Here is a 26372-nt window from a genome sequence, read left to right as displayed (position 1 = left end):
ACTCTGGTCATTATACAACACCAACTGCCATGTGTACATGCAGTCAACTAGTCTACTTTTCCGGCCGTCTGGAACACATAGCCGCATCACTTCCGGCGGTTGTAACGCAGGGCCATGGTGGTCCAGACTTCCTCGAATGCGAGCAGATGGACCGCCATGGCGGCTGAGTTGCATGGTGGACGCTGGGATCTATACATGTGAGTTTGAGTAGCTAGGTGATTTAGTCCCGCGCATGTTCCATGTGTGTATTGGTTTGGTATATATTGGCCACCTTAGTCTTACAACTCATGTGAAGTTCTGTTGTACTTATTGATGCAAGCATTTAGAAAGGCACTCAAGGCATGGCTCACTTTGCCAAGTTTCACCTTGCTGCTTGGGTGTCCTGCTGTATGTCTTGACAAAAGGCCATGTGGTCCGAAACATCGACTCTATGTATTATTAAAAATTTCCTTGATTTATATTTGACTTGATTTGGCAGGTGCCCTCTGTTTGGACTTAAAAAAAAAAATATATACAGGTACACCACCGATTTTCCGGCAACCGTTGATCCGGAACCTCTTTTAATCCGGACAATTTTGCTCTGTCCGGATTAAAAGAGTTTAACTGACCTCTTTTAATCCGGACAAGTTTGCTTTGTCCGGATTAAAAGAGGTCCGTTAAACTCTTTTAATCCGGACAGAGCAAAATTGTCCGGATTAAAAGAGGTCCATTAAACTCTTTTAATCCGGAACACTTTCTGCGCATGGGCGTAACACGCAATAGCCGCAAGTTAGCTTCTGCGGACACTGCAGGTGACACAGAAAGCATCATGGCGTCTGAGGTGAAATCAAGTGACACAGCGTGCAGCAGTGGGGGTGATATGTCGCCCAAGGTCCTGGCAAGTACCGCACATTGGCGGAACACACATCATGAGCAAGTTCCACTGGATACAGCTTCCAATAACTCTGCAGGTGACACAGCGGGCAGCAGTGGGGGCGATATGTCGTCCAAGGTCCCGGCAAGTACCGCACATGGGCGGAGGAGAAAGCATGTTCAAGTTCCACTGGATACAGCTTCCAATAACTCTGCAGGTGACACAGCGGGCAGCAGTGGGGGCGATATGTCGTCCAAGGTCCCGGCAAGTACCGCACATGGGCGGAAGAGAAAGCATGTTCAAGTGCCACTGGTTACAGCTTCCAAGCACACTGCAGGTGACACAGCAGGCAGCAGTGGGGGTCATATGGCGGCCAAGGTCCCAGCAAGTACCGCACATGGGCGGAAGAGAAAGCATGTTCAAGTGCCACTGGGTACAGCTTCCAAGCACACTGTAGGTGACACAGCAGGCAGCAGTGGGGGTGATATGTCGTCCAAGGCCCAGGCAAGTACCGCACATGGGCGGAAGAGAAAGCATGTTCGAGTGCCACTGGGTACAGCTTCCAAGCACACTGTAGGTGACACAGCAGGCAGCAGTGGGGGTGATATGTCGTCCAAGGCCCAGGCAAGTACCGCACATGGGCGGAAGAGAAAGCATGTTCAAGTGCCACTGGGTACAGCTTCCAAGCACACTGCAGGTGACACAGCAGGCAGCAGTGGGGGTCATATGGCGGCCAAGGTCCCAGCAAGTACCTCACATGGGCAGAAGAGAAAGCATGTTCAAGTGCCACTGGGTACAGCTTCCAAGCACACTGCAGGTGACACAGCAGGCAGCAGTGGGGGTCATATGGCGGCCAAGGTCCCAGCAAGTACCGCACATGGGCAGAAGAGAAAGCATGTTCAAGTGCCACTGGGTACAGCTTCCAAGCACACTGCAGGTGACACAGCAGGCAGCAGTGGGGGTCATATGGCGGCCAAGGTCCCAGCAAGTACCGCACATGGGCAGAAGAGAAAGCATGTTCAAGTGCCACTGGGTACAGCTTCCAAGCACACTGCAGGTGACACAGCAGGCAGCAGTGGGGGTCATATGGCGGCCAAGGTCCCAGCAAGTACCGCACATGGGCAGAAGAGAAAGCATGTTCAAGTGCCACTGGTTACAGCTTCCAAGCACACTGCAGGTGACACAGCAGGCAGCAGTGGGGGTCATATGGCGGCCAAGGTCCCAGCAAGTACCGCACATGGGCGGAAGAGAAAGCATGTTCAAGTGCCACTGGTTACAGCTTCCAAGCACACTGCAGGTGACACAGCAGGCAGCAGTGGGGGTCATATGGCGGCCAAGGTCCCAGCAAGTACCGCACATGGGCAGAAGAGAAAGCATGTTCAAGTGCCACTGGTTACAGCTTCCAAGCACACTGCAGGTGACACAGCAGGCAGCAGTGGGGGTCATATGGCGGCCAAGGTCCCAGCAAGTACCGCACATGGGCGGAACACACAGCATGTTCAAGTGCCACTGGGTACAGCTTCCAAGCACACTGCAGGTGACACAGCAGGCAGCAGTGGGGGTCATATGGCGGCCAAGGTCCCAGCAAGTACCGCACATGGGCAGAAGAGAAAGCATGTTCAAGTGCCACTGGTTACAGCTTCCAAGCACACTGCAGGTGACACAGCAGGCAGCAGTGGGGGTCATATGGCGGCCAAGGTCCCAGCAAGTACCGCACATGGGCGGAACACACAGCATGTTCAAGTGCCACTGGGTACAGCTTCCAAGCACACTGTAGGTGACACAGCGGGCAGCAGTGGGGGTCATATTGCGGCCAATGTCCCAGCAAGTACCGCACATGGGCGGAACACACAGCATGAGCAAGTGCCACTGGGTACAGCTTCCAAGCACACTGCAGGTGACACAGCAGGCAGCAGTGGGGCTGTTATGGCATCCCCAGACAGTTCAAGTGACAGTAATGCTGCTAGGCCTTCCAAGAACAGTCGTGGTACAGGTATAAAGCGTAAACACAAGTCTATATCGGTGCAGGCAAAAGTTGAGATATTACAAAAACTTGACCGTGGTGTGTCAGTGAAGAAGCTGTGTGATACATACAGTCTTGGTTCCTCAACAGTGTATGACATCAAAAAGCAAAGGGAGAAAATATTGCAGTTCTTTGCAGAAAGTGAATCGAAGAAGCAAATGAGCATTCGCAAAACTATGAAAACTGGTAAAAGCACTGAGCATGATCGAGTGTTGCTGGAATGGTTTCGACAACGTCGGAGTGATGGTGTAGACTTGTCGGGCATCATGGTACAGGAACAAGCTAAGTTGTTCCATAAAGCACTAAACCTTGACTATGAGTGTGATTACAGTGAAGGATGGCTGCATAGGTTTAAGACACGTCACGGAATTTCGATGCGTAAAGTGTGTGGAGAAAAACGGTCTGCAGACCATGAAGCAGCTGAAGAGTATGTGGTTGAGTTTGCAAAGCTTGTGTCTGACAAAAACCTCACCCCCCAGCAAGTTTATAATGCGGATGAAACTGCACTTTATTGGAGATGCACTCCTAGGAAAACCTTATCAATGGAGGATGAAGAAGCCCCCACAGGGTTTAAACAATCTAAGGACAGAGTTACTGTCTTAGGCTGCTCCAATGCTGCTGGAACTCACCGATGTAAGCCACTAGTGATCGGAAAAAGTAAATGCCCTAGGGCTTTAAAAGGTGTTAAAGTGTATCCTGTAATTTATCGCGCAAATAAAAATGGATGGATTACTACTGAGTTAATGCTAGAGTGGTTTACAAAGTATTTTGTGGCAGAAGCCAGAGCACACTGCACATCTGTAGGCCTAGCAGAGGACTGCAAAATTCTTCTTCTCCTGGACAACTGTTCAGCTCACCCTAGTGCTGATCTGCTGCGCAAAAATAATGTTTTTACAGCATACTTACCACCAAACTGTACATCGCTTATCCAACCACAAGATCAAGGAATATTGCGCTCTATGAAGGCCAAGTATCGCACACTTTTCATGAAACACATGCTAGATGTGGTGAATTCAGGAAAGCCTATTCAGTCATTTATCAAAGACTTTAACATGAAAGATGTTCTTTGGTTTGTTGCTAGTGCTTGGGAGAATGTAAATTCATTAACACTAAAGAATGGATGGCATAAGTTGTGGCCTGCCATGGTGTTTGAAAATGCACCTGATGAAGATCAAAGTATTGCCTTCACGGGATTTCGTGGAGCACATGATAAAGAATGTGTTCTTGATTTACTTGAATATGCAAAAAGATGTACAGGTACTGGAACTGCTGCCAACGATCTATCAAGTAGGCTGAACGAAGAAAACCTAGCAGAGTGGATGGAGGTTGACGTTGAAATACCTGTTGTACGTCACTGTACTGACTCTGAAATAATAGATATGGTTTTGAATCCTGAAAAAATCATTGAAAGTGATGATGGTGGGAGTGAAGAGGATGTAATTGAAATCCCCACTAGTATTGACAAACTGATTGAGATGACAAGTGAGCTAATCAAAGGACTAGAACAACGTAACTTTGTGACAGCACAAGAACTAATGCATTTTCAATTGATGAAAGAAAAACTGTACAGGGAAAGGTCAAAACTTATGAAACAACCTCAACTTGATGTCGTGTTTAAGAAGCTATGTAAGAATGTGCCTCTGAGCAGAACCAGTACTGTAGCATCTCCGATTCCTTCAACTTCTACAACAGGTCCCTGTTCCCCAGGCATCCCAGATGCGACTGTCCCACCTGAAATACTTCAAGTCCAAGATGATGAATAGGTTGGAGGGGGATTTGGACTGTGGGAGGTTTTCAGTTAGTTATACGAGTTGGGCTGTGGAAGATTTAGAGGTGGGCTGTGGAAGGTTTAGAGGTGGGCTGTGGAAGGTTTAGAGGTGAGCTGTGGAAGGTTTGCAGTAAGTGATAAGAGGTGGGCTGTGGAAGGTTTAGAGGTGGGCTGTGGGGAAGGTTTACAGAAAGTGTGGAAGGTTTGCAGTAAGTGATAAGAGGTGGGCTGTGGAAGGTTTAGAGGTGGGCTGTGGGGAAGGTTTACAGAAAGTGTGGAAGGTTTGCAGTAAGTGATAAGAGGTGGGCTGTGGAAGGTTTAGAGGTGGGCTGTGGAAGGTTTAGAGGTGGGCTGTGGGGAAGGTTTACAGAAAGTGTGGAAGGTTTGCAGTAAGTGATAAGAGGTGGGCTGTGGAAGGTTTAGAGGTGGGCTGTGGAAGGTTTAGAGGTGGGCTGTGGGGAAGGTTTACAGAAAGTGTGGAAGGTTTGCAGTAAGTGATAAGAGGTGGGCTGTGGAAGGTTTAGAGGTGGGCTGTGGGGAAGGTTACCAGAAAGTGTGGAAGGTTTGCAGTAAGTGATAAGAGGTGGTCTGTGGAAGGTTTAGAGGTGGGCTGTGGAAGGTTTACAGAAAGTGTGGAAGGTTTGCAGTAAGTGATAAGAGGTGGGCTGTGGAAGGTTTAGAGGTGGGCTGTGGGGAAGGTTACCAGAAAGTGTGGAAGGTTTGCAGTAAGTGATAAGAGGTGGGCTGTGGAAGGTTTAGAGGTGGGCTGTGGAAGGTTTACAGAAAGTGTGGAAGGTTTGCAGTAAGTGATAAGAGGTGGGCTGTGGAAGGTTTAGAGGTGGGCTGTGGGGAAGGTTTACAGAAAGTGTGGAAGGTTTGCAGTAAGTGATAAGAGGTGGTCTGTGGAAGGTTTAGAGGTGGGCTGTGGAAGGTTTACAGAAAGTGTGGAAGGTTTGCAGTAAGTGATAAGAGGTGGGCTGTGGAAGGTTTAGAGGTGGGCTGTGGAAGGTTTAGAGTTCAGCTGTGGAGGTACGTTCATATGGTGTAGTGGATGTTTGGCTGCAGGGGGGTTACAGTTACTGTTATGCTGTAGGAGGTTTAGAGTACAGGTACTGTACCTGTAGTGACTTTAATTCATACTGCACTTTGGGCCTTATTCAAGTTCACTCTTTCTGACAAAATCCTTCTTAGATGGACAGAACCATGTGCACTGCAGGTGGGGCAGATGTAACATGTGCATAGAGAATTATGTGAGTTATTTTGTTTCTGTGCAGGGAAGATACTGACTGCTTTATTTTTACAATACAATATAGATCTCATATTGAAGTAAAACCTCACCCAAACATAATTCTCTATGCACATGTTACATCTGCCCCACCTGCAGTGCACATGGTTCTGTCCATCTAAGAAGCATTTTGTCAGAAAGAGTGAACTTGAATAAGGCCCTTACTGTGTTTGTTCAAAATGTACCTGATACCTGATTTGGTTGTACAGCACGTACTACACTGTAATAAACAGTTTTGCATACTCTACTGTGTTTATTCATTCATTAATATTATGCTGTTGCATATACTTTACTAATTATTGCTTTAGAAATGTGATGAAGGTGTTAAATCACTAAAAAACTAGTCATCCATGAAACCTTCGATAATCCGGAAAAATCGATAATCCGGAACGGCACTGGAACCGATGATGCCGGAAAATCGGTGGTGTACCTGTATATATATATGTGTATATATGAAAAAATGGATAAAGATTACGGCGACTAATTACTGGGCTGGGTATATAATAATAAAATATTTATTAAGATGACAATATAAGACAAAAAAATGTTACGTATAAAAGGAAGGACAATTTTTAAGATACAAGGATAAAAGACTTTCTAGGATAAAAAATACACAGGAAAAAATGGGGGAGGTAAAAAACCACAATCTTCCTAAAATCAAATAAAAGCGTATAAAGATATAAAGGAGATTTGCTTAACTTAAAAAGGATGGAGATCAGAGGTTGACCAACGCGTTTCGTCGATGTGACTTCATCATCGACGAAACGCGTTGGGGAACCTCTGATCTCCATCCTTTTTAAGTTAAGCAAATCTCCTTTATATCTTTATACGCTTTTATTTGATTTTAGGAAGATTGTGGTTTTTTACCTCCCCCATTTTTTCCTGTGTATTTTTTATCCTAGAAAGTCTGTTATCCTTGTATCTTAAAAATTGTCCTTCCTTTTATACGTAACATTTTTTTGTCTTATATTGTCATCTTAATAAATATTTTATTATTATATACCCAGCCCAGTAATAAGTCGCCGTAATCTTTATCCATTTTTTCGTACTTTCTAAGTGTTATACCGACACTATTTTTTAAAGAATTGGCTGACACCCTCTACACTATAAGGGAAGATTGCTATGGCTATTTTATTTATTGTTTTCTAGACGAGCACAAGTGGCGCCGCTCATCCAAAATACATATATGTATATATATATATATATATATATGGTACTTATGTACTAACTGGGCTGCCGATTTTGAAATCGGGTCCATCGCATCCGACCATATCGCATGCGATGCACCCGATTTTTCCATAGGATTCAATGTTAAAATGGACTGAGTCCATTTTAACATGGAATTCAATGGGAAAAGGGGTCCTTTTTATACCCCTTCTATCCAAGTGGGCATGGAGTTGGATATAAACCTGTGGCGAGCGGACACAGAATACCGTCCCCTCGTGGGGCTCGCCACAGGTTTATATCCAACTCCATGCCCACTTGGATAGTAGGGGTATGAAAAGGACCCCTTTTTCCCATTGAATTCCATGTTAAAATGGACTCAGTCCATTTTAACATTGAATCCTATGGAAAAATCGGGTCATCGCATGCGATATGGTCGTATGCGATGCGATATCGCATCGCATCTGATTGTATGCCTTAAGTTAAGGCATACAATCAAAAAATCGGCAGCCCAGATAATACATAAGTAATATATATATATATATATATATATATATATATATATATATATATATATATATATATATATATATATATATATATATACTGTATCCCTAATATTCTTACCCATAGTGTAACAATGGTAGTGTGGAGTGTTCTGTAAATCTTCTCCACTCCACATCTTATTGGATTTCTGGCCAAACTCTCTTAACAGTAGAAATCAATCTGAAGCAGTGGAGAAATTATTCATCCATACTATCCAGGGATCTTAATGTTTGATGGACGGGTGAGTAAATTAACTGGTGTTTGTTGGAGTAAAGGGGTGTACACACGGAGAACTTTTAACAGGAGGTTTTGACTAGATAGACAAAATCCCCTAGAAGGTTAGCCAAAATCTCCCTATGTTTCTCCTGTTTAGTCAATATTGTCTAGCAGAAATTGCTTAGCATAGATTGACTGTGCAGGCAAGAAAAATTTGACTAGATCATAGACTATCATTGCTTAGACAAAATCGCTTAAGGTCCATACACACTGGGCGACTATGCAGGGAAAGCTGCTCAGTGCATACAGACTGAGTGGCTTTCCCACTGCCCGACGCCTACGGAGGGGGGGTGGACGGCTTTGCATAGAGTGCTATGCAAAGCCGTCCTGAAAGCCGCTCACCTGCTGGTATAACCAGCAGATTAACAGCTTTCCTGGTGATGTTGCGGGAGCGCGCAGCAGCACTCACCTCTCATCGCCGGGTCATACACACTGGGCTGCTTTGAGCTGAAAGCTGCTGTTTTGAGCGACTTTCAGCTCAGTCGCCCAGTGTGTATGGGCCGTTAGTCAAAATCTCCAGTGCATCTAGCCAAAATATCTCTTAAAATTACTTTGTCAAAATTGTCCATTAGTCAAAATCTCCCCGTGTGTACACCCCTTAAGTTATTCGGATATCCTCTTTGAAGAAATCGAATAGACATTTTATCCATTTATTGTTCCTTCTCAATGGGGTTGCTGCAAATTCAATTGGACACTTAGCAATACCTAAGGGTCCATCGAATTTGCAACAAGCCTTTAAGAGATTGCAGGTGATAACTGGATGATAATAGACTGTTGGGGCTTGCTATATAGCAATGTAACAAATTATTGTTCCACAATCCTGACTTCAACATTCCAAAAATGTATCTTATCCGGTTGGATGTTAAATGTAAATTCCATGTCGGTATCCCACTGATTAACCTCTAACATCTCATGGAACTCTTTATCCGTGCCAGAACACATGAAGAACGCATCATCTATATATTTTTAATACAGGTGGATGTCTTTATGGTATTTAGGCGTTAAAGCTCTACATTGTACACATATTGTCCGAGTACCCAGCTTTAGTGGCCAATTGGGAATTAGCCGACACCAACCAGGGATGTGTTGTAGCCACATGAACATGCATGCACAGAGGTTTCCAGGTGCAGTTTAGGATCCTGGGGGTATTATCGTTTTACCCACTTGTAGAGAGTGTCAATATTCAGCAGTTTCTGAGGGCAGAGTAACTTCTCTGCAGGCTGTGCCACCAGAGTAAGGCCGTTCTGCTTGTTTTATGTTTGGACATGCTGGAGTACGTTACGCGCAAGGTTATCATAATATTCTGTATGTGTAACTTTGTTTATAATAAACAGTAGTCACTTTGTGTAACTGTTAAATGTAAATAGTATACAGTATTGTTAGTATGGGTTTGTGTTCAATATTAGAGAGTGAAGTCATTGCACAATGGAGCATGTAAGTAAACTTGGACACTTCCTATTTTCTTTGTTGTACTTAGTCATTCTGTATTGCATTATTCAGAGTATTTCCTGCGCATGTCTGTACGCAGAGAACGTCTGGAGAGGGGCTGAACAGTCTCATTACCATATGCGTATGCCTTGCGTTTCCTGGGCGTTCCCATGAAAACGCTAGGCGTGCGTATGGAAATGCAGTCGTGACATACATGCGGGGGGCCGACAGCTGACATAGCCGGATGTCAGCTGCCCGCCCATATCCCTGCTTTTCTTCGGACATATGTACGAGTGGTCTAGACTACTCGTGCATGGTCGAGCGCTTGCCCCATCATTCGATGGTCGGCGAGTGGATGTTCATATGTAACAACCATACGCCGTCCATTCAAAAGCCAAGCGGGTGAATTCGGCATGCAAATGGGTTGTGCGGGTGATCTATTCACTAGGCGGGTTTGGTACATTTGCTTCGGCCCGTACACGCATCTGGGCGAAGCGCTCTGAATAATAATGCTTCTCTGTAGAGTTTATAGAATATTATATTTATTTGAAAGAAAATGAACAAGATTATAATCTTTCTATTTTCTTTCTTTAGGTCGATAGTTTCCATGATGCCTATCCTTTCTTGTCATCATTTCCATGGAAACGCAAAAGACATATATTTTTCCTGATATTATTTTTTTGAGGTTATTTCTGTCTTTTCTGTGAATAGTTCTGAGGTGGGCAGTGCTGTTGTTTTTTTCCATAGAAGTATATGGAAAAAGAGAAAATATTCTGTTGTAATGAAACTTTTTTTTTTTTTTTTAAAGGAATAGTGCAGTATTATTGTATTCAGTAAGTGCTTTAGAATTCCACAGAAATCTGGCATCATTACTTGAGTAAACCTCTGTTATGATATATAATCAGGTCTTTTAACATAGATACATAGATTTGACAGCCGATCAGAACCACTTGGCCCATCTAGTCTGCCCCTTCTTTAAACATGTTACCTCAAATCATATTTGATTCTTATTGCTTTGTAAGGATATCAGTATGCTTATCCCAAGCATGATTAAATTGTTCTATTGCTTTCAATTTCATGAAGGAAACCTTTTTACCCATGCCATGTCCTCTGCGTTAACAAATTACCCATTCAAAACCATACACACACACACACACACACACACACACACACACACACACACACCAATGCGGAGCAAGAGTGACTGGAACAAACCGTACCTCTAGTGGCGGGGGTGGTAACCTATACATTGTTTGCTTGTAAAAATGTAAGGCATGGCTTTGTGGGACAGGGGACTATACACACCGTAATGCCCATTACACCTATACCACACACTGTAATGCCCATTACACATTATACCACACACCGTAATGCCCATTACACATATGCCACACACCGTAATGCCCATTACACATATACCACACACCGTAATGCCCATTACACATATACCACACACCGTAATGCCCATTACACATATACCACACACCGTAATGCCCATTACACATATACCACACACCGTAATGCCCATTACACATATACCACACACCGTAATGCCCATTACACATATACCACAAACCGTAATGCCCATTACACATATACCACACACCGTAATGCCCATTACACATATACCACACACCGTAATGCCCATTACACATATTCCACACACCGTAATGCCCATTACACATATGCTAATTGCTAGGGTTTTCATGCACGGTGCCAGGGGTAACATGCTATATGTACTGCACTGTGCAGTTCTGCCTCCTTCCACTCACCTTGCCCTGCTGTCTGTCCCTGCCTGCCTTCGCTATAGGAGACCGCCGGGCAGAGCGGTGGGGAAATCCGACTGGCAGCCAATCGGGCAATGGTGGCTCGCGAGTTGCATGCATGCGTGTCATTTGAAATAGCCGTATAGCAGATGGTTGGACCTGCTTTGAGACAGCCAGGTTTACCACCACTCTGCCGTCTGTCTCCTTTAACGATGCAGGCAGGGACAGGCAGCAGGGCAAGGTGGGCCTCCAAAATGAACTGACAGAACGCAGTTCTGCCCTGTTCCGGCTCAATTTAACCCATGGTGAGCAGTAAATAATGGCTAATAAATCATCATTAGTGGCAGTGGTGCCAGTAATATATACATTGCTAGCATGTGCCAGAAATATATACATTGCTAGCATGTGCCAGCTATTTATGTATTACTGGATAAAAACGAGATCATTGGTGGCAGTGGCAGAGGCGTAGCGACGGTGGAGCACATAGCATGGCGCCAGAGCTGTGCTGGCACCGGTACCACCAGCTTGCTCGCCCCTCCCCCCGCTCGCCCATTCCCCCGCTCCCCTGCCCGCTGTGTCTGGGTCCGGGAGACGGAGAGAGACGTCCACTGCTGATATGTAGTATTCACTTATCACGCTGGACCGCTAGCCAGTGGGCTCTTGCGGTCCAGCGGCCAATCAACTGGTGGCTGCTGGACCGTGAGCGCCTATTGGCTATCGGTCCAGCGCAGAAGATATGAATTTTACATAGCAGCAGTGCACGTCTCTCTCCGTCTCCCGGACACAGCGGGGGACAGGGGACAGGACGCGACGCACACTGGCAGGGGGGAGGTGAGCGGCTGGCTATGTAGGTGTACTCCCTCCCTCCCTACTGCAACTGCACCCACCCTCCTGCAGTCACCCACCCTACTGCAGTCACCCACCCACACACCCTACTGCAGTCACACACCCACCCACCCTAGTGCAGTCACCCACCCACCCTCCCACCCTACTGCAGTCACCCACCCTCCCTACTGCACCCACCCTACTGCAATACTGCAAACAACCCACCCACCCTGCTGCACACTACTGCAGCCCATCCTGCTGCACACTACTGCACTCACCCTCCTGCACACTACTGCACCCACCCTGCTGCACCCACCCTCCCACAACCTACTGCCATCACCCCCCACCCTGCTGCACCCTACTACCCCCACCCTGCTGCACCCACCCACCCTGCTGCACACTACCGCTCCCACCCTGCCTCCCTGCTACACACTACCGCTCCCACCCTGCCTCCCTGCTGCACACTACCGCTCCCACCCTCCCTCCCTGCTGCACACTACCGCTCCCACCCTCCCTCCCTGCTGCACACTACCGCTCCCACCCTCCCTCCCTCCCTGTTGCACACTACCGCTCCCACCCACCCTCCCTGTTGCACACTACCGCTCCCACCCACCCTCCCTGTTGCACACTACCGCTCCCACCCACCCTCCCTGTTGCACACTACCGCTCCCACCCACCCTCCCTGCTGCACACTACCGCTCCCTCCCTGCTGCACACTACCGCTCCCACCCTCCCTCCCTGCTGCACACTACCGCTTCCACCCACCCTCCCTGCTGCACACTACCGCTCCCTCCCACCCTCCCTGCTGCACACTACCGCTCCCTCCCACCCTCCCTGCTGCACACTACCGCTCCCACCCTCCCTGCTGCACACTACCGCTCCCACCCTCCCTGCTGCACACTACCGCTCCCACCCTCCCTCCCTGCTGCACGCTACCGCTCCCACCCTCCCTCCCTGCTGCACGCTACCGCTCCCACCCTCCCTCCCTGCTGCACGCTACCGCTCCCACCCTCCCTCCCTGCTGCACGCTACCGCTCCCACCCTCCCTCCCTGCTGCACGCTACCGCTCCCACCCTCCCTCCCTGCTGCACGCTACCGCTCCCACCCTCCCTCCCTGCTGCACGCTACCGCTCCCACCCTCCCTCCCTGCTGCACGCTACCGCTCCCACCCTCCCTCCCTGCTGCACGCTACCGCTCCCACCCTCCCTCCCTGCTGCACGCTACCGCTCCCACCCTCCCTCCCTGCTGCACACTACCGCTCCCACCCTCCCTCCCTGCTGCACACTACCGCTCCCACCCTGCTGCACACTACCGCTCCCACCCTGCTGCACACTACCGCTCCCACCCTGCTGCACACTACCGCTCCCACCCTGCTGCACACTACCGCTCCCACCCTCCCTCCCTGCTGCACACTACCGCTCCCACCCTCCCTCCCTGCTGCACACTACCGCTCCCACCCTCCCTCCCTGCTGCACACTACCGCTCCCACCCTCCCTCCCTGCTGCACACTACCGCTCCCACCCTCCCTCCCTGCTGCACACTACCGCTCCCACCCTCCCTCCCTGCTGCACACTACCGCTCCCTCCCTGCTGCACACTACCGCTCCCTCCCTGCTGCACACTACCGCTCCCTCCCTGCTGCACACTACCGCTCCCTCCCTGCTGCACACTACCGCTCCCTCCCTGCTGCACACTACCGCTCCCTCCCTGCTGCACACTACCGCTCCCTCCCTGCTGCACACTACCGCTCCCTCCCTGCTGCACACTACCGCTCCCTCCCTGCTGCACACTACCGCTCCCTCCCTGCTGCACACTACCGCTCCCTCCCTGCTGCACACTACCGCTCCCTCCTTCCCTCCCTGCTGCACACTACCGCTCCCTCCTTCCCTCCCTGCTGCACACTACCGCTCCCTCCTTCCCTCCCTGCTGCACACTTCTGGCGGTGCATTGAATTGAAAATAGCGATGGGGAGTGGGCCGCTGCACAGTTCTGTCCCCCTTGGCAATGAGCAAATTCACTCCCCCTTGGCATCGAGCATGAAGCCCCTTGGCATTGAGCATGTAGGTAAGTGGCACTTTTGTGTCAAATGTGTAATGGGCAGTATGGTGTGTTATATAATATGTCATGGGCATTGCGGAGTGTTATATAGTGTGTCTTGGGCATTGCGGTGTGTTATATAGTATGTCATGGGCATTGCGGAGTGTTATATAGTATGTCATGGGCATTGTGGTGTGTTACATAGTATATTATGGGCATTGAGGAGTGTTATATAGTATGCAATGGGCATCATTTGTGGGCTTATGTGTAATTGGAATTACAAAGTTCACTAAAATGTGCAATGGGCATTACGGTGTGTGGTATAATGTTGGTCCGTGTCCACTTTTCACTGCGCAGGAGCCTCACCTGGAGGGAGAATAAAATAGCGTGCTGAGCGTAGCGAGGCACCGGGCCCGCTGCGTGGCGAGCGCAGCGAGCCCGCAAGGGGGGGCGATCCACGTCCCCCCCCTTGTCGGCATTTCGGCTGTCGGGATTCCGGCGTCGGGATTCTGAACGCCGGGATCCGGACCGCCGGGATTCAATACTGAATTCGCTAGCATGTGCCTGAAATATATACATTGCTAGCATGTGCCAGCTATTTATGTATTACTGGATAAAAATGAATTCATTGGTGGCAGTGGTGCAATTCAAGTGCTATGTTCGGGTGTGCACAGCCATTGGTGCTGACATAATCATTACTATTACGTGGTTCTGTCATTTTGACAGGCTGGTACCTAGTTAGGATTAATAGGAACTGTGGTCTATATCACTAGTTAGTCTTTTTCAGGCATTTAACTATTGGTACGTACTTGAGAAAACATAAAATTGGGATTAGAAGAAAACGGGACAGACTTCCTGCATTGGCCTCTGCCATTGTGGGCACCTGTCACCAGTGAGGGAGACATTGCAGCCTCCTCTACATAGTGTGGGGAAGCTATAATCTCACCTTCCCCAGTGATTGCAGTCACAGACAGTGGCTTACCTAGATATTCCTAGGCCCCATAGCAATAGTTTATAAGGGCCCCCTATTTAGCAACTGATGGTGATAAATGTATATAAAACATATTACTTAGCAAAGATGGGCCCCCTTCAGCTCTGGGCCCCATAGCAGCTGCACCCCTTGCACCTATGGTAGTTACGCCCTTGGTCACAGACCCCTCTACAGATCTACAATGGCAGAGGTGGCTGCAAGGAGCCGGTCCGGAACACTTCAGTCCCCTAACAATGATGCTCATACTGTAGTTTCATTGTTGATCATATGAAAAAACATGCCCCCATAATGATAGACAGATCATAATAAGGCAGTTGGATGCTATGATCTGCTCCCAGGAGTGCAGTATATGCATCTGTGTGATGCTGCACCGCACCCTGGAGAACGCCACCTGTTGCAGCATCCCCTCTGTTCCTCCTATAGCAGAGCCCATCACAGCAGGATAACGAGAAGACACTGATCTGTAGCTGTGCAGCTCACTTGCAGACTGCCCCTGACCAGCACAGCCGCCTCATACATAATGTAGTGTGAGTGAGGAAGATCCATGCCTGACATATAATGCACCTGAGCTCCTGACATCGTGTACTGCTGCCGCTTGTGTGTCACTGACTGGCAAGGAAATGTGATCGGGGAGAATCCACGCGTCTCAGGTGGGAGGAGCCGGAGAGGGAGCTCAGCTAGGTGCCTGGGGAGCCGCCGCACACACACATACACACAGCTTCCAGCCCTGCACGCACCGTGTCTCCGTGGAAGCATGCCCAGCCTGTGGGATTAGTGGATGAGGAGACATTCCTCACAGGAGTGCGGACATTAACCCTGCAGACATGAGCAGCCAGTTCCTGTGTATTTCGGATTTCTCTGCTCTTTGCACAGCCACTGACAGATGAAGGCGAGTATATGGAGGAGCAGCTTGTTGGTTGCGTGCGGGTATCGAGTCCAGGTTGCGGGGTGCTTGTGGTCTGTAGCTTGCAGGGGAGATGTGTGCCGTGTGTGTGTGTGTTCGGCAGCATATGCCTGTGATTAGAAGTTATTGGTGATTAGGCAGTGACAGAGAGCTTCCATTGTACTCCGCTATAGTCTAGGTTGAAGCCGTAAAAAATATTACCATAATGATGGTCTCACTCCTATCCGTGTGGTCGGTAAATGAAAAAGTTCTCTGACATTTTTAAGTAGTTTTTAAAGCCTCCCTTTTCATCGTTACGCCTTACCTGGCACTCATAAGGCAGTCTGCAGCCATATGACTACGTGGTAGCCTTTGCAATCAACAAAAATGCCGGCTTTGGTTCCCCTCAAGTCACCGCAGACCTTGGTAACGTGGTATCAAACTTCTTATGTACATCAGTTATCCTTCCTTTGCTCAGTGAGGTCTGGAACTCCAGAGCTAATGTGTATAGGGAGGGATACTATAGGCTACATATGTTCAATGCCATAACATTTAACTCCCCATTGTAATATGTTATGCAACAGTTTCCTTTGCTATTCTCTGCTATGTTGTGAAATTTGTATTGGCCAAATAGCCACATAATGTTCCCAGCTTTCTGCTTGTTTTTAGTCTCTCCCCCACAGTGCGGACCTCTCTGTATTCATCACATGCTGCCTAGGCGTTTGACACTTCCCATACACCATTTAGCTGTCAGCTCTGTGATGCTCTCTCCCTTCTTCCCAATAACTGCTATTATACAAATTGCCACTCTAAAAGGATATCTAAAAGTTTTTCAATACATGCAAATCTTAAACCTTTGGAAATAAATGCAGTGCAAAAACTTAATGAAAAAAATAAATAAATATATATATATATATATATATATATATATACATACACACGTAAATTTACTTAGATGGGATGTTGTCCATAGCAACCAAATTGCCATTTAAACCTAGCTTTACTTAAAAAGATCCATTACTCCCCTGTGACTGCTACAGATTGCAGTAGATGTGTGGTTTAACTGTTTCTATATTGCTTGGTAGAATCTAGAATCTTACATAAAATGTTTTTAAGTAGAAGTTCGTGAACAGTGAGTATGTGATGGCTAGCCTTGACACTCCAGCTGTTGTTGAACTACACATCCCAGCATGCCCTGCTACAGTTTTACTATTTGGCCATGCTAAAACTGATGCAGGGCATGCTGGGATGTGTAGTTCAATAACTGCTGGAGTGTCAAGGTTAGCCATAACTGGCCTTCCATAGCAGTAATTTTATCATAGGGGTTTGTTTGCCGCTCATATGGGAAAATAATCAAGTCCCTGTGGGGGACTGCACAGTGTGACAGCACCATGGTATTTCGTCACTGGCCAAATTTGGAAAATAAATGTGATGTTTTATTATAACCAGACCAATCTACTGAATATGCTGCATTCCTATAAATCCTTAAGGCCACCAAGGTGGCAAATGATGTATGTACTGTATTATGCACATTATTTAAGCTACTTTAATTGTGTTACTGAAAGGCAGATCATTTATAATTTTTTACGTCATGTAAACAGTTTGGAGCAGAGATTACACTGTTAATCGTGCTTTACATGTGATAAAAATAAATATGCATGCACAAATCAAACAGGTAGTGTAGTCAAATCATGCAAATCCCTTATGTGCTAGTAAGGATTTTAGTCAAATAAGTAAGATGATGCTAGGTGATGTTAGACTAGCTTTCCATGATGGAAATGCTGTACTCTACATTGTTGTATATTTCTACCATATATTTGCTTTACTGTAAAGTCAGCATTAGTTATAGCCATGACCAATGCCACTTATCATTCCACCATAAGTGGCATACAGTATGCTTCAAGGGCCACTGCCAAAAACCATTGTCTGTTTTCTGAGGTATTAGATTTGTTTAAAGTCTGTGCTTTGTTTTAAAAGCTTTTCTTAATATATTTTGGCATCATCTCCGATTGGTTGCAGTACTACCGCAAAAGAATCCTCTTCCCTTTGAAAGCATATTCTCAAAAAGTAAATCAATACACTTTCTCCTGGGGGACATGCTTCTTTTTTAAGGTCTGACTTACTATTGATCAAGATTGCACTTTGTGTTTGAAATGTGGTTTTCTGTAGGGGAAAAAAATAGGTGCAATATGTTCTTCACATTTCTGTATACAGGGTCTGATAGATATTTTCCAAAAACTCCATAGGATCTTTTCAAATAAAAGGAGGTAGTATGGGTGCATAGAAAAAGGAGGCAAATGAACCAGTGAGGGTTCGCTCTGGACTCAGTTCCCTGGTGCTAGATTTATATAGGAAAAGTATTAGTCTATAATATGACAAGTGAATAACATTATTGCTGCAGGTGATCATGAGCTTGCCAATGGAAGAAGCCATTATTAGGAATAGGATTTTCTAGCTCTCTGAAACATCTGAATGATGTTCTTCCATTTAGACAGAGGCAACATAAAATAGCACTATTTATTAATAGACGGGATTATATGCATGAAGTGTTAAAATATGCTACATTAAATAATAAAAAAGTAATTTTGCACACATATCGGCCCGGCCTGCACAATCTACCACTTCCTGGCCAGCAGCAGCAGGGCAAAGCCGTGCCATGATTCGCGGGTGGAAAGGGGGTGGGACCTAATATGTGAAGTTCCCCCCCTTTGTAAAAATATGCACCATTACTAGATTTTAGGTAAAATATGCAATAACTAGTGAGAATGGGCAAAATATGCAAATGCATATAATCCTGTCTCTCAAGTTTCTTGTATAGCACCAGGAAATGTCATTGCACCTTACATTGGGAACAAACAGTAATACAACAAGACTAGGCAATAACAGACCAGAAAAAGGGCCTTTCTTGCATGCTTACAATTTAAGAACTTTGTGTAACTCTTCGATTTGTAGTATAGAAAACTAATTCAGCTCCCTTTTGTAGGTTGTTCATTTTCCCAAGTGTTCCTTCCATTTCCTGACTTGTAGTATAGGGAAAGCCCAAATGTAATCTGTACCTGGCTCATTAACCCTGCACAGCTCAACAGGTTTAAGATTGAAAGTTTTAGATAGCTGCGTACTGCACTTGTGGGTGCATTCCCATCCCATCACTCCCTTTGCTTCTTACAGCAATCCTTTCTTTTGTAGGAAATATTGTTTGCAGATTAAAAGCATATTCAAAAGCCATCAGTGACGGAACTAAGTGTGTGTGTGTGTGTGTGTGTGTGTGTGTGTGTTCCCTGACGTGGCATATCAGAGCTCCTGCCAAGCTATTCATTCTTACTTGATTCATTACTGTTAAACACGTTACAATAAATACATGCTAAATCATTCAGTGGGACTATTGTGCAGGTACATGGAAATGAACAATAATCAGCAAAGGCATGCCATGTTCTGTGCCAGTTGAAAACACAAAAGAATGATATATTCGTTAAGCGCTGTTCTCGAGTCATCGATAATTCGCACTAACTCTGAACAATGCAGTTCTTTGGTTTTGCCAAAGATTTGCACGTCCCATTCTGCACAGTAATTATAAATAAATGTACAGACCTAGAGGAGGTTGTGTGTCCCTCACTGGAAATTATGAATATACTTTATAGTCTTCTTAAAGAGCTATATAATTAGTGACCCACCATCCGTACTTCTATTACAGTTGATTCAGCTTTGTAGTGTGCTTTCTTTTTTTTTTCTCCTGTGCATCTAATGGTCTTCTCTCATTCATTTCACCCATTTTTAAAGGGAAAAATGTTATGGGCCAGATGCACTAAGCTTCAAAAGTGATAAAATGGAGAGTGATACACAGCCAACCAATCAGCTCCTGCCTGCCATGTCACAGACTGTGTTTGAAAAATGTGAGACAGTAGCTGATTGGCTGGTAAGCATGTCTGTTCCTCCTAATAGATTAGGGAGAAGTGTGCTTTTTGGCGTGTGGTGTGTTTGTATGCAGTAAGAAATGGTGTGACCTGTTTATGGCTATAGCTGCACCATTCTTGTTCTAAGCAGCCTTCAGGTTGAAACTCATAGCCCTGATCCACACACTTCAGCCATGAAAGAAGAGGGCCTCCTGAGGCGCAGGTCCTGTGCCGGGGTGTCACCCGGTGCCTTCCTCCCAAGGCCAGAGGGACGAAAACTTGTCAGAAATGCATCATTTGGAGGATACAATGAGCTTTCCCCTGCACTGCCAGGTTTGTGTGCTTTTTCATTACTTCTGTATGCATGTGATTATTTCACACACTGTGCATAAACTCAAGAAATCCAGTCATGTCAAAAGGCTAAAAAATGTAGAAACCACAATTACCCCATTGAGCAAATGTAACGGATTATTTGTTAATAATGGCAATTTGGGCTATCCATTTTGACTATATATAGTTAAAATCGATAGCTAGTTAATGCAAATCGCACTGTGTTTTGCTGCAGCCATTCCCAATTCAAACCCAATGCGTGGCCCTGTGGCATCAGAATCAATAGTAGAAATAGACTGTGCAGCACAGTCTATCTCTACTTACTCCGCATGAGGGCCTTGCTGCTCAGTGCACCATTACCTACGCCCTCCCTCTGCTATCTCTCTCTCCCTGCAAACCAATTCTGGCACCCTGCCGGATACTGGTGGCCACAATATCGAATCGAAAATGGCTGCTACGAATGTGCCCGTGTCTACACACCATTACTACTTTAAGCAGTAATAATATTATGCTTACTAAAATGTGTGTTGATGGAGGGGGGGGGGGGGGAGGGGGAGGGAATGTTACTCTTATTTGAAAAGCAGCTATACATATTGATAGCTGTGTTATAGAAAAATGCCTTTTTTTTTTTAAATCTGTAGAACCCCATAGTGATTTATATATATTATATTGCTATGCTTCCTTATGTATTCTGGCTGTTGAGTCTATTTGCACCTGGAAGATTAGACTGGATCCGGTCATAGCGCCATAAAAGTGGAATTATTTATTTAGTTTGTATTTTGTTATGGCTTTTTGCTTTCCACTCTGGACTTTTGTACCTAATTAGATAAGAATGCTGTAGTTGACCTACATTATGGACAAAGGAAAGCAGAAGGTATAATGCACACTCTTTAGTTCATACTTAATGGTGAGCTCTATTTTCTGTTTATTTTTACATTTCTGTTCTTCTTGCATTGTTAGTAATAATCACAAGCCATACTTACTCGTGGTCCAGTGCTGCTTGCGGTTACTCTAGTCTGCGGAACTTGAAAATCCCATCATATCTTGACAGTTTACGATCAGAGGCAAACACAGGAGAGTTGAGATTGAGTAAAAGAAGCAACAAAACCCCACTAGGCTACAACGAATTAGAGACCTATTTATCAAGCTAATTTTGCCCTTTAAACATTCAGTAACAGCGTGCTTATATGCATCATTTTATCTTATAGAATTAAGTATTCTATACTGTAACAAGATAAAAGCAGGAGATATGAGATATCACCTGCTTTCTAATTGCCAGCACTTGCATGAACCGTTCCCATAATAATTTTATCGATACAGTATGTAAACTGCTCTGAAGTTTTTAGGACATTGCACATTGTCATTTGCTCCCATACAGTACCAGATTTTCAGTCCAACCTACCAACTATTTGGATGAAAGTTGGTCCAGTGCAGTGGTTCCCAAGATTTTTTGGATCACGGTGCCCTTGAGCATCAAAACATTTTCCCGACACCCCTAGACCGATTGTCCACAGGTTATCATCGCCAGCACTTGTTTCACAGGTTATATTTATAATAAATAATTTTAATTGGTTCTGGGTCATTCTGGGTCACCAACTCAGGGCACCCCAGGGTGCCATGGCACACCGTTTGGGAACCACTGGTCTAGTGTATGGCATCTTTAGGCAGGCATTTAAAACTTCAGCGCTCACTAAAGCTGGGTACAAACCTAAAGATTTATCTGTCCAGTCTGTCTGGTGGGAACTGTCACTTGCTCCCATACATTACCAGTGTTTAATCAACCATTTGTTCCCAAACGCTGGAGGACAGACAATTGTAACCTCCCAGTCTTTTTAGGATTTGCTGTGCTAAAAATAGATCAATATGTCTCCCCGTTTAGTCCTGTTTGCCTAATCATTCGTTTTCAACTTCAACTCTCAAGTACTGTACCTTTTTAACAGGTTATATTTTTAGGATTTTGGTCTGTGGAAACGGGTGGGATAATTACTGGCCCAACAAAATACATTTTATTATTAACAGTTTCTTTATATAGCGCACACATAATCCGCAGCGCTGTACAGAGAGAATATTTGAATATTCACTTCAGTCACTGCCCCAGTGGAGCATACTATCTATATTCCCTACACACACACTTATCCATTCTATGGTTATTTTTTTGTTAGAAGCCAAATAACTTACCAGTATATTTTAGAAATGTGGGAGGAAACCCACAGAAGCACGGGGAGAATAGATAAACTCTGCACAGTTAGGGCCATGGTGGGAATTGCACCCATGACCTCAGTGCTGTGAGGCAGTAATGTTAACTATTACAACATCTATACTGCCCTAATAAATGAATTCATCTGGAGTGTCGGATGGCTGCCCGACAGTCGGTATTTCGATGGTCAGTACTCCGACATTGGAATCCCGACCGTTAAATGCCTGACAGTCGGGATCCCAACTGACGGGCTATTCTCCCTTGTGGGGGGCCCCCGTAGAGGGAGAATAGAACCTGTGGCAAGACACGAGCCCACAAGGGGCTTCTTTGCACTCTCGCCCCCCCTGACGGACCACCGCCAGTCAGGATTCCAATGTCTGAAAACTGACAGTTGGTATTCCGATTGTCGGACCGCCACACCAAACCCATTTATCTGTGCATTATTAAAGACATTCATAAACATAAACACAGAAAAGTATCAGCGCTATCCCAACAGACACACTAACTCTAATTTAAAAGGTTTAGGTGTAGACCATATACACTGCTGTGCATATATATCTCAAAAAATTATTATTATATAGACATACAGTGCCCCAGCAGGTTCCAGCAGCGTGTAAAAAGGGAAAAGCCTATCTCCCCAAGATACAGACAACAGAAAAAGAAACCAATATTTACGACGCGCTAGAAACCATATATAGAAAATATAAATTTATTATGTAGAAACTCACTGGCCAGTGATAGAACACAGTATAACTCTAATTATAATATTATATTATACGTGTGTACATCTAAAACATAAATATATAACATCAAATATTAAATATTAAAAAGACCTAAGTATCACGCCTGGATATTTTTGGAACCAGGACCTCAATATCTGTCCCAGTATAGTGGAAAATGGGAGAGTGTTTATTTGGAGCTTCACTCAGATAGAGGATTCTTCGATTACATCTGGCCAGACAAAAAAAAGGAAAAAAAATAGTCCTTTAAAATTTTTTTATAAAAATTAAAATGTAGGGACGTCCACCCTGTACCTTTAGCTGGTAAGCCGGTCAGTAGAAGTAGTAGTCCTGGCTTTTTATATAGTAGGGAGCCCGGGCTCTTCCCCACCAGGGATGTTATATTCGCTGAGTTGAAAACAGCTGCGCAGTGGTGGATAGTGGAACGTCCAGTATTGTGGAGAGATGAAAGAAATATATTTGCTCAATGACGCGTTTCCCCGCCTCCGTTGGGACTCGGCGGCTTCCTCAGATTTTGAGCTGAAAATCTGAGGAAGCCGCCGAGTCCCAACGGAGGCGGGGAAACGCGTCATTGAGCAAATATATTTCTTTCATCTCTCCACAATACTGGACGTTCCACTATCCACCACTGCGCAGCTGTTTTCAACTCAGCGAATATAACATCCCTGGTGGGGAAGAGCCCGGGCTCCCTACTATATAAAAAGCCAGGACTACTACTTCTACTGACCGGCTTACCAGCTAAAGGTACAGGGTGGACGTCCCTACATTTAAATTTTTATAAAAAATTTTTAAAGGACTATTTTTTTTCCTTTTTTTTGTCTGGCCAGATGTAATCGAAGAATCCTCTATCTGAGTGAAGCTCCAAATAAACACTCTCCCATTTTCCACTATACCGGGACAGATATTAAGGTCCTGGTTCCAAAAATATCCAGGCGTGATACTTAGGTCTTTTTAATATTTAATATTTGATGTTATATATTTATGTTTTAGATGTACACACGTATAATATAATATTATAATTAGAGTTATACTGTGTTCTATCACTGGCCAGTGAGTTTCTACATAATAAATTTATATTTTCTATATATGGTTTCTAGCGCGTCGTAAATATTGGTTTCTCATTCATAAACATGACCTATTGCTGGTACTTGAGGACTAGTATTAAAGACCACTGGCCTAGTTTATGTATTACACAAGTGCTATTAAGGATGATAATAGTGCAGTTTGCATTAAGTTTCTTTAATGAAGTTAATTCTGGAGTCCCTAGCCCTGGGTAGGGATTGCTGCTTTTCTTGTTTTACAGTATATATATTTTTGGGGTTTGTCATTGTAGGAGTCAGGCAAGGGTGTAATGTAATAGCCTGGATGTCTGAAATATTTTTTTTTTTTTTAAAGCAGCAATTGTTTAAAAGGCAAAAACAACATGGACAAACAGCTTACTTTTCTGCAAGATGCTAGGGAAGTTAATCCTTCCCCATTTCTATAGTTCCTGCATTCAGGATTAAAGAATATCATTGTGGGAATCATATTGTCAAAACAACTCATCCTCCACCACCCTGCCATCCCTATATGCCCTCCCCAGAAGGGACAAAGATGTATCTTTTTCTAGTGAAAACATACAGGTTTCACTGAACCTGTGAGTTTTGGGAGAAAATTGTATTTTAATTTTCTTTTGCATCTGCTTAAATATCTTTTTTGGTGAGAAATTGAAATAATCCTGAGCGTAATATAAGAGCCTGTTGGAGCCATGTGTACAAAGCCCAGAGAAGGTTATACTGTAATTATAAGCAAATTTGTCACCCAGCCAAGCTTCTTATATATAGCATTGTTACTTTCTGTGACTCAAATGTAAAAATATTGTTCAACTGAAAGTAATGATCAATACAAAGCGAGCATTGATAAAAATAAGACCACCCTCCATGAATACCTGCTAAGTTATTTAGTATGGTGAATTTAGTTATTATTTTAAACAGCAGCCTGTATGAAATACACATCTGTGCCCCCTTATAAAGCATATTTGGGGGGGGTTATGAGTTCATTACGTCTGTTGGATTTGGTTTTGTATTCATTGGTGTATACATTTCTGAGTAGAAAAAATGTGTAACCCTGACTATTTGGTGCTTGTTGTCAGTTCATATTGTATCCTTCTGATAAGGAAATCTGCGGTAAGCCCTATGTCAGCACATTGTTGCTAATTCCTTCTGCTACAGTAAGTACTTTCTTATTATTGTAATCAGGATCAAGACTGTCTACATAGCCATCCTTCTGAAACTCAACATCACTAAAGACTGGACCGGACAAATTTTTTTTTTTTTTTTTTTTTTTACAGTTGTAAAGTTTTTAAACATTGTAATGCATTGACCAGACAGCATGGGGGTAGTGTATCCCTTTTATGAATGGTAATGTGGTAGGAATTACAGGTAGTAGGGCAATTTGTAATATCCGCACCCTGCAGGTGTACAGTGCTGCCTGGTCTGACACTTGTTCTCCACAGCCATTCACTCATTTTCTAGCCCTGTGAACCTTTATTGAAAGATATGGCTTGGAAATATTGAATTGTAATAAATGATTTTCCCAAGCTAAGAAAATGTTTCACAGCACTATGGTGAACAAGGATCGGTATTTACATAAACAGCATGTCTGTAGAGTAAAAGTCTGAATAGTGCTTTGGACATCTATGGAATGGACAAACTTGAGGATGTACATTGTGAAATTTTGTAAATTGTGTGTAATTTGCCACGGCCTGTGGTAGGTTGTAGTGTTATGACAAATGGAGTTGGGTGTACAATGCCGAAACTATTGTACAACAGTGTAGAAGTGTGTCTGCGCAGAATCTAATGGTTCATTCCCATCAATGGAATCTCAAATGTGTAGAAATAGTATCCGTTATAAAACCAAAATTAAATGGTAGAGGAGGTGCACCCAGGAATAACTGAAATAATCCGCAGTATAACCACTGACTGTGCCAATAAAAAAAAATGTCTCCTGGTTGCTGCACAAAGATAACATTGCTATGCACACATGATTACAAGACTGACTGCAGTTGAGAGGTTGTGTCAATGCAGGCAGGCATACCTCTGTATGCAAAGCTACTGAGTTCCCACTATCATAGCTGCTGCCAATGGCTAAAGAGATCACTATAAGGTAAAGTTTGTGGCTTTAGGCTAATAATTAGGGGCTACTTTTTTTGGGGGAAGGGGATGTGTGGGAATGGACCAGTGCACAGGTTAATGTAGAGTAGATTCTAGCAAAAGATATCAAATATCCACAGTACCAATATAGTTTTTTAGGGCTAGTGATTCTAGCGTCCTTTCACCAAATAACAGTTGTGGAGGTGCTCCCTAGAGAGTATGCAAAGTATGTTGAGGAAG

The 26372-nt window shown here is 44.8% G+C and overlaps 1 protein-coding gene across 5 annotated transcripts in view; it reads left to right on the top strand.

Moving 5' to 3' along the window:
* Positions 1–26372, top strand: part of OSBPL8 (oxysterol binding protein like 8) — a 217685-nt gene that overhangs the window by 128670 nt on the left and 62643 nt on the right. The window contains exons 1-2 of one of the 5 annotated variants that reach the window (XM_083182590.1): positions 15496–15850; positions 19886–20067. The exons of 2 other annotated variants lie outside the window; for them this stretch is intronic. In XM_083182590.1, coding sequence (XP_083038716.1) covers positions 19929–20067 — 139 coding nt within the window. In that variant the 5' untranslated portion in view covers positions 15496–15850; positions 19886–19928. Of the gene's footprint in view, positions 1–15495; positions 15851–19885; positions 20068–26372 lie in introns of those variants that run through there. 2 more of the 5 variants (XM_083182587.1, XM_083182588.1) reach the window with 2 other exon arrangements.

The sequence above is a fragment of the Crinia signifera genome, chromosome 4 (assembly GCF_055691185.1).
Source record: "Crinia signifera chromosome 4, ASM5569118v1, whole genome shotgun sequence".
NCBI classification, from domain to species: Eukaryota; Metazoa; Chordata; class Amphibia; order Anura; family Myobatrachidae; genus Crinia; species Crinia signifera.
This window is presented reverse-complemented; position numbering and strand designations above follow the sequence as displayed.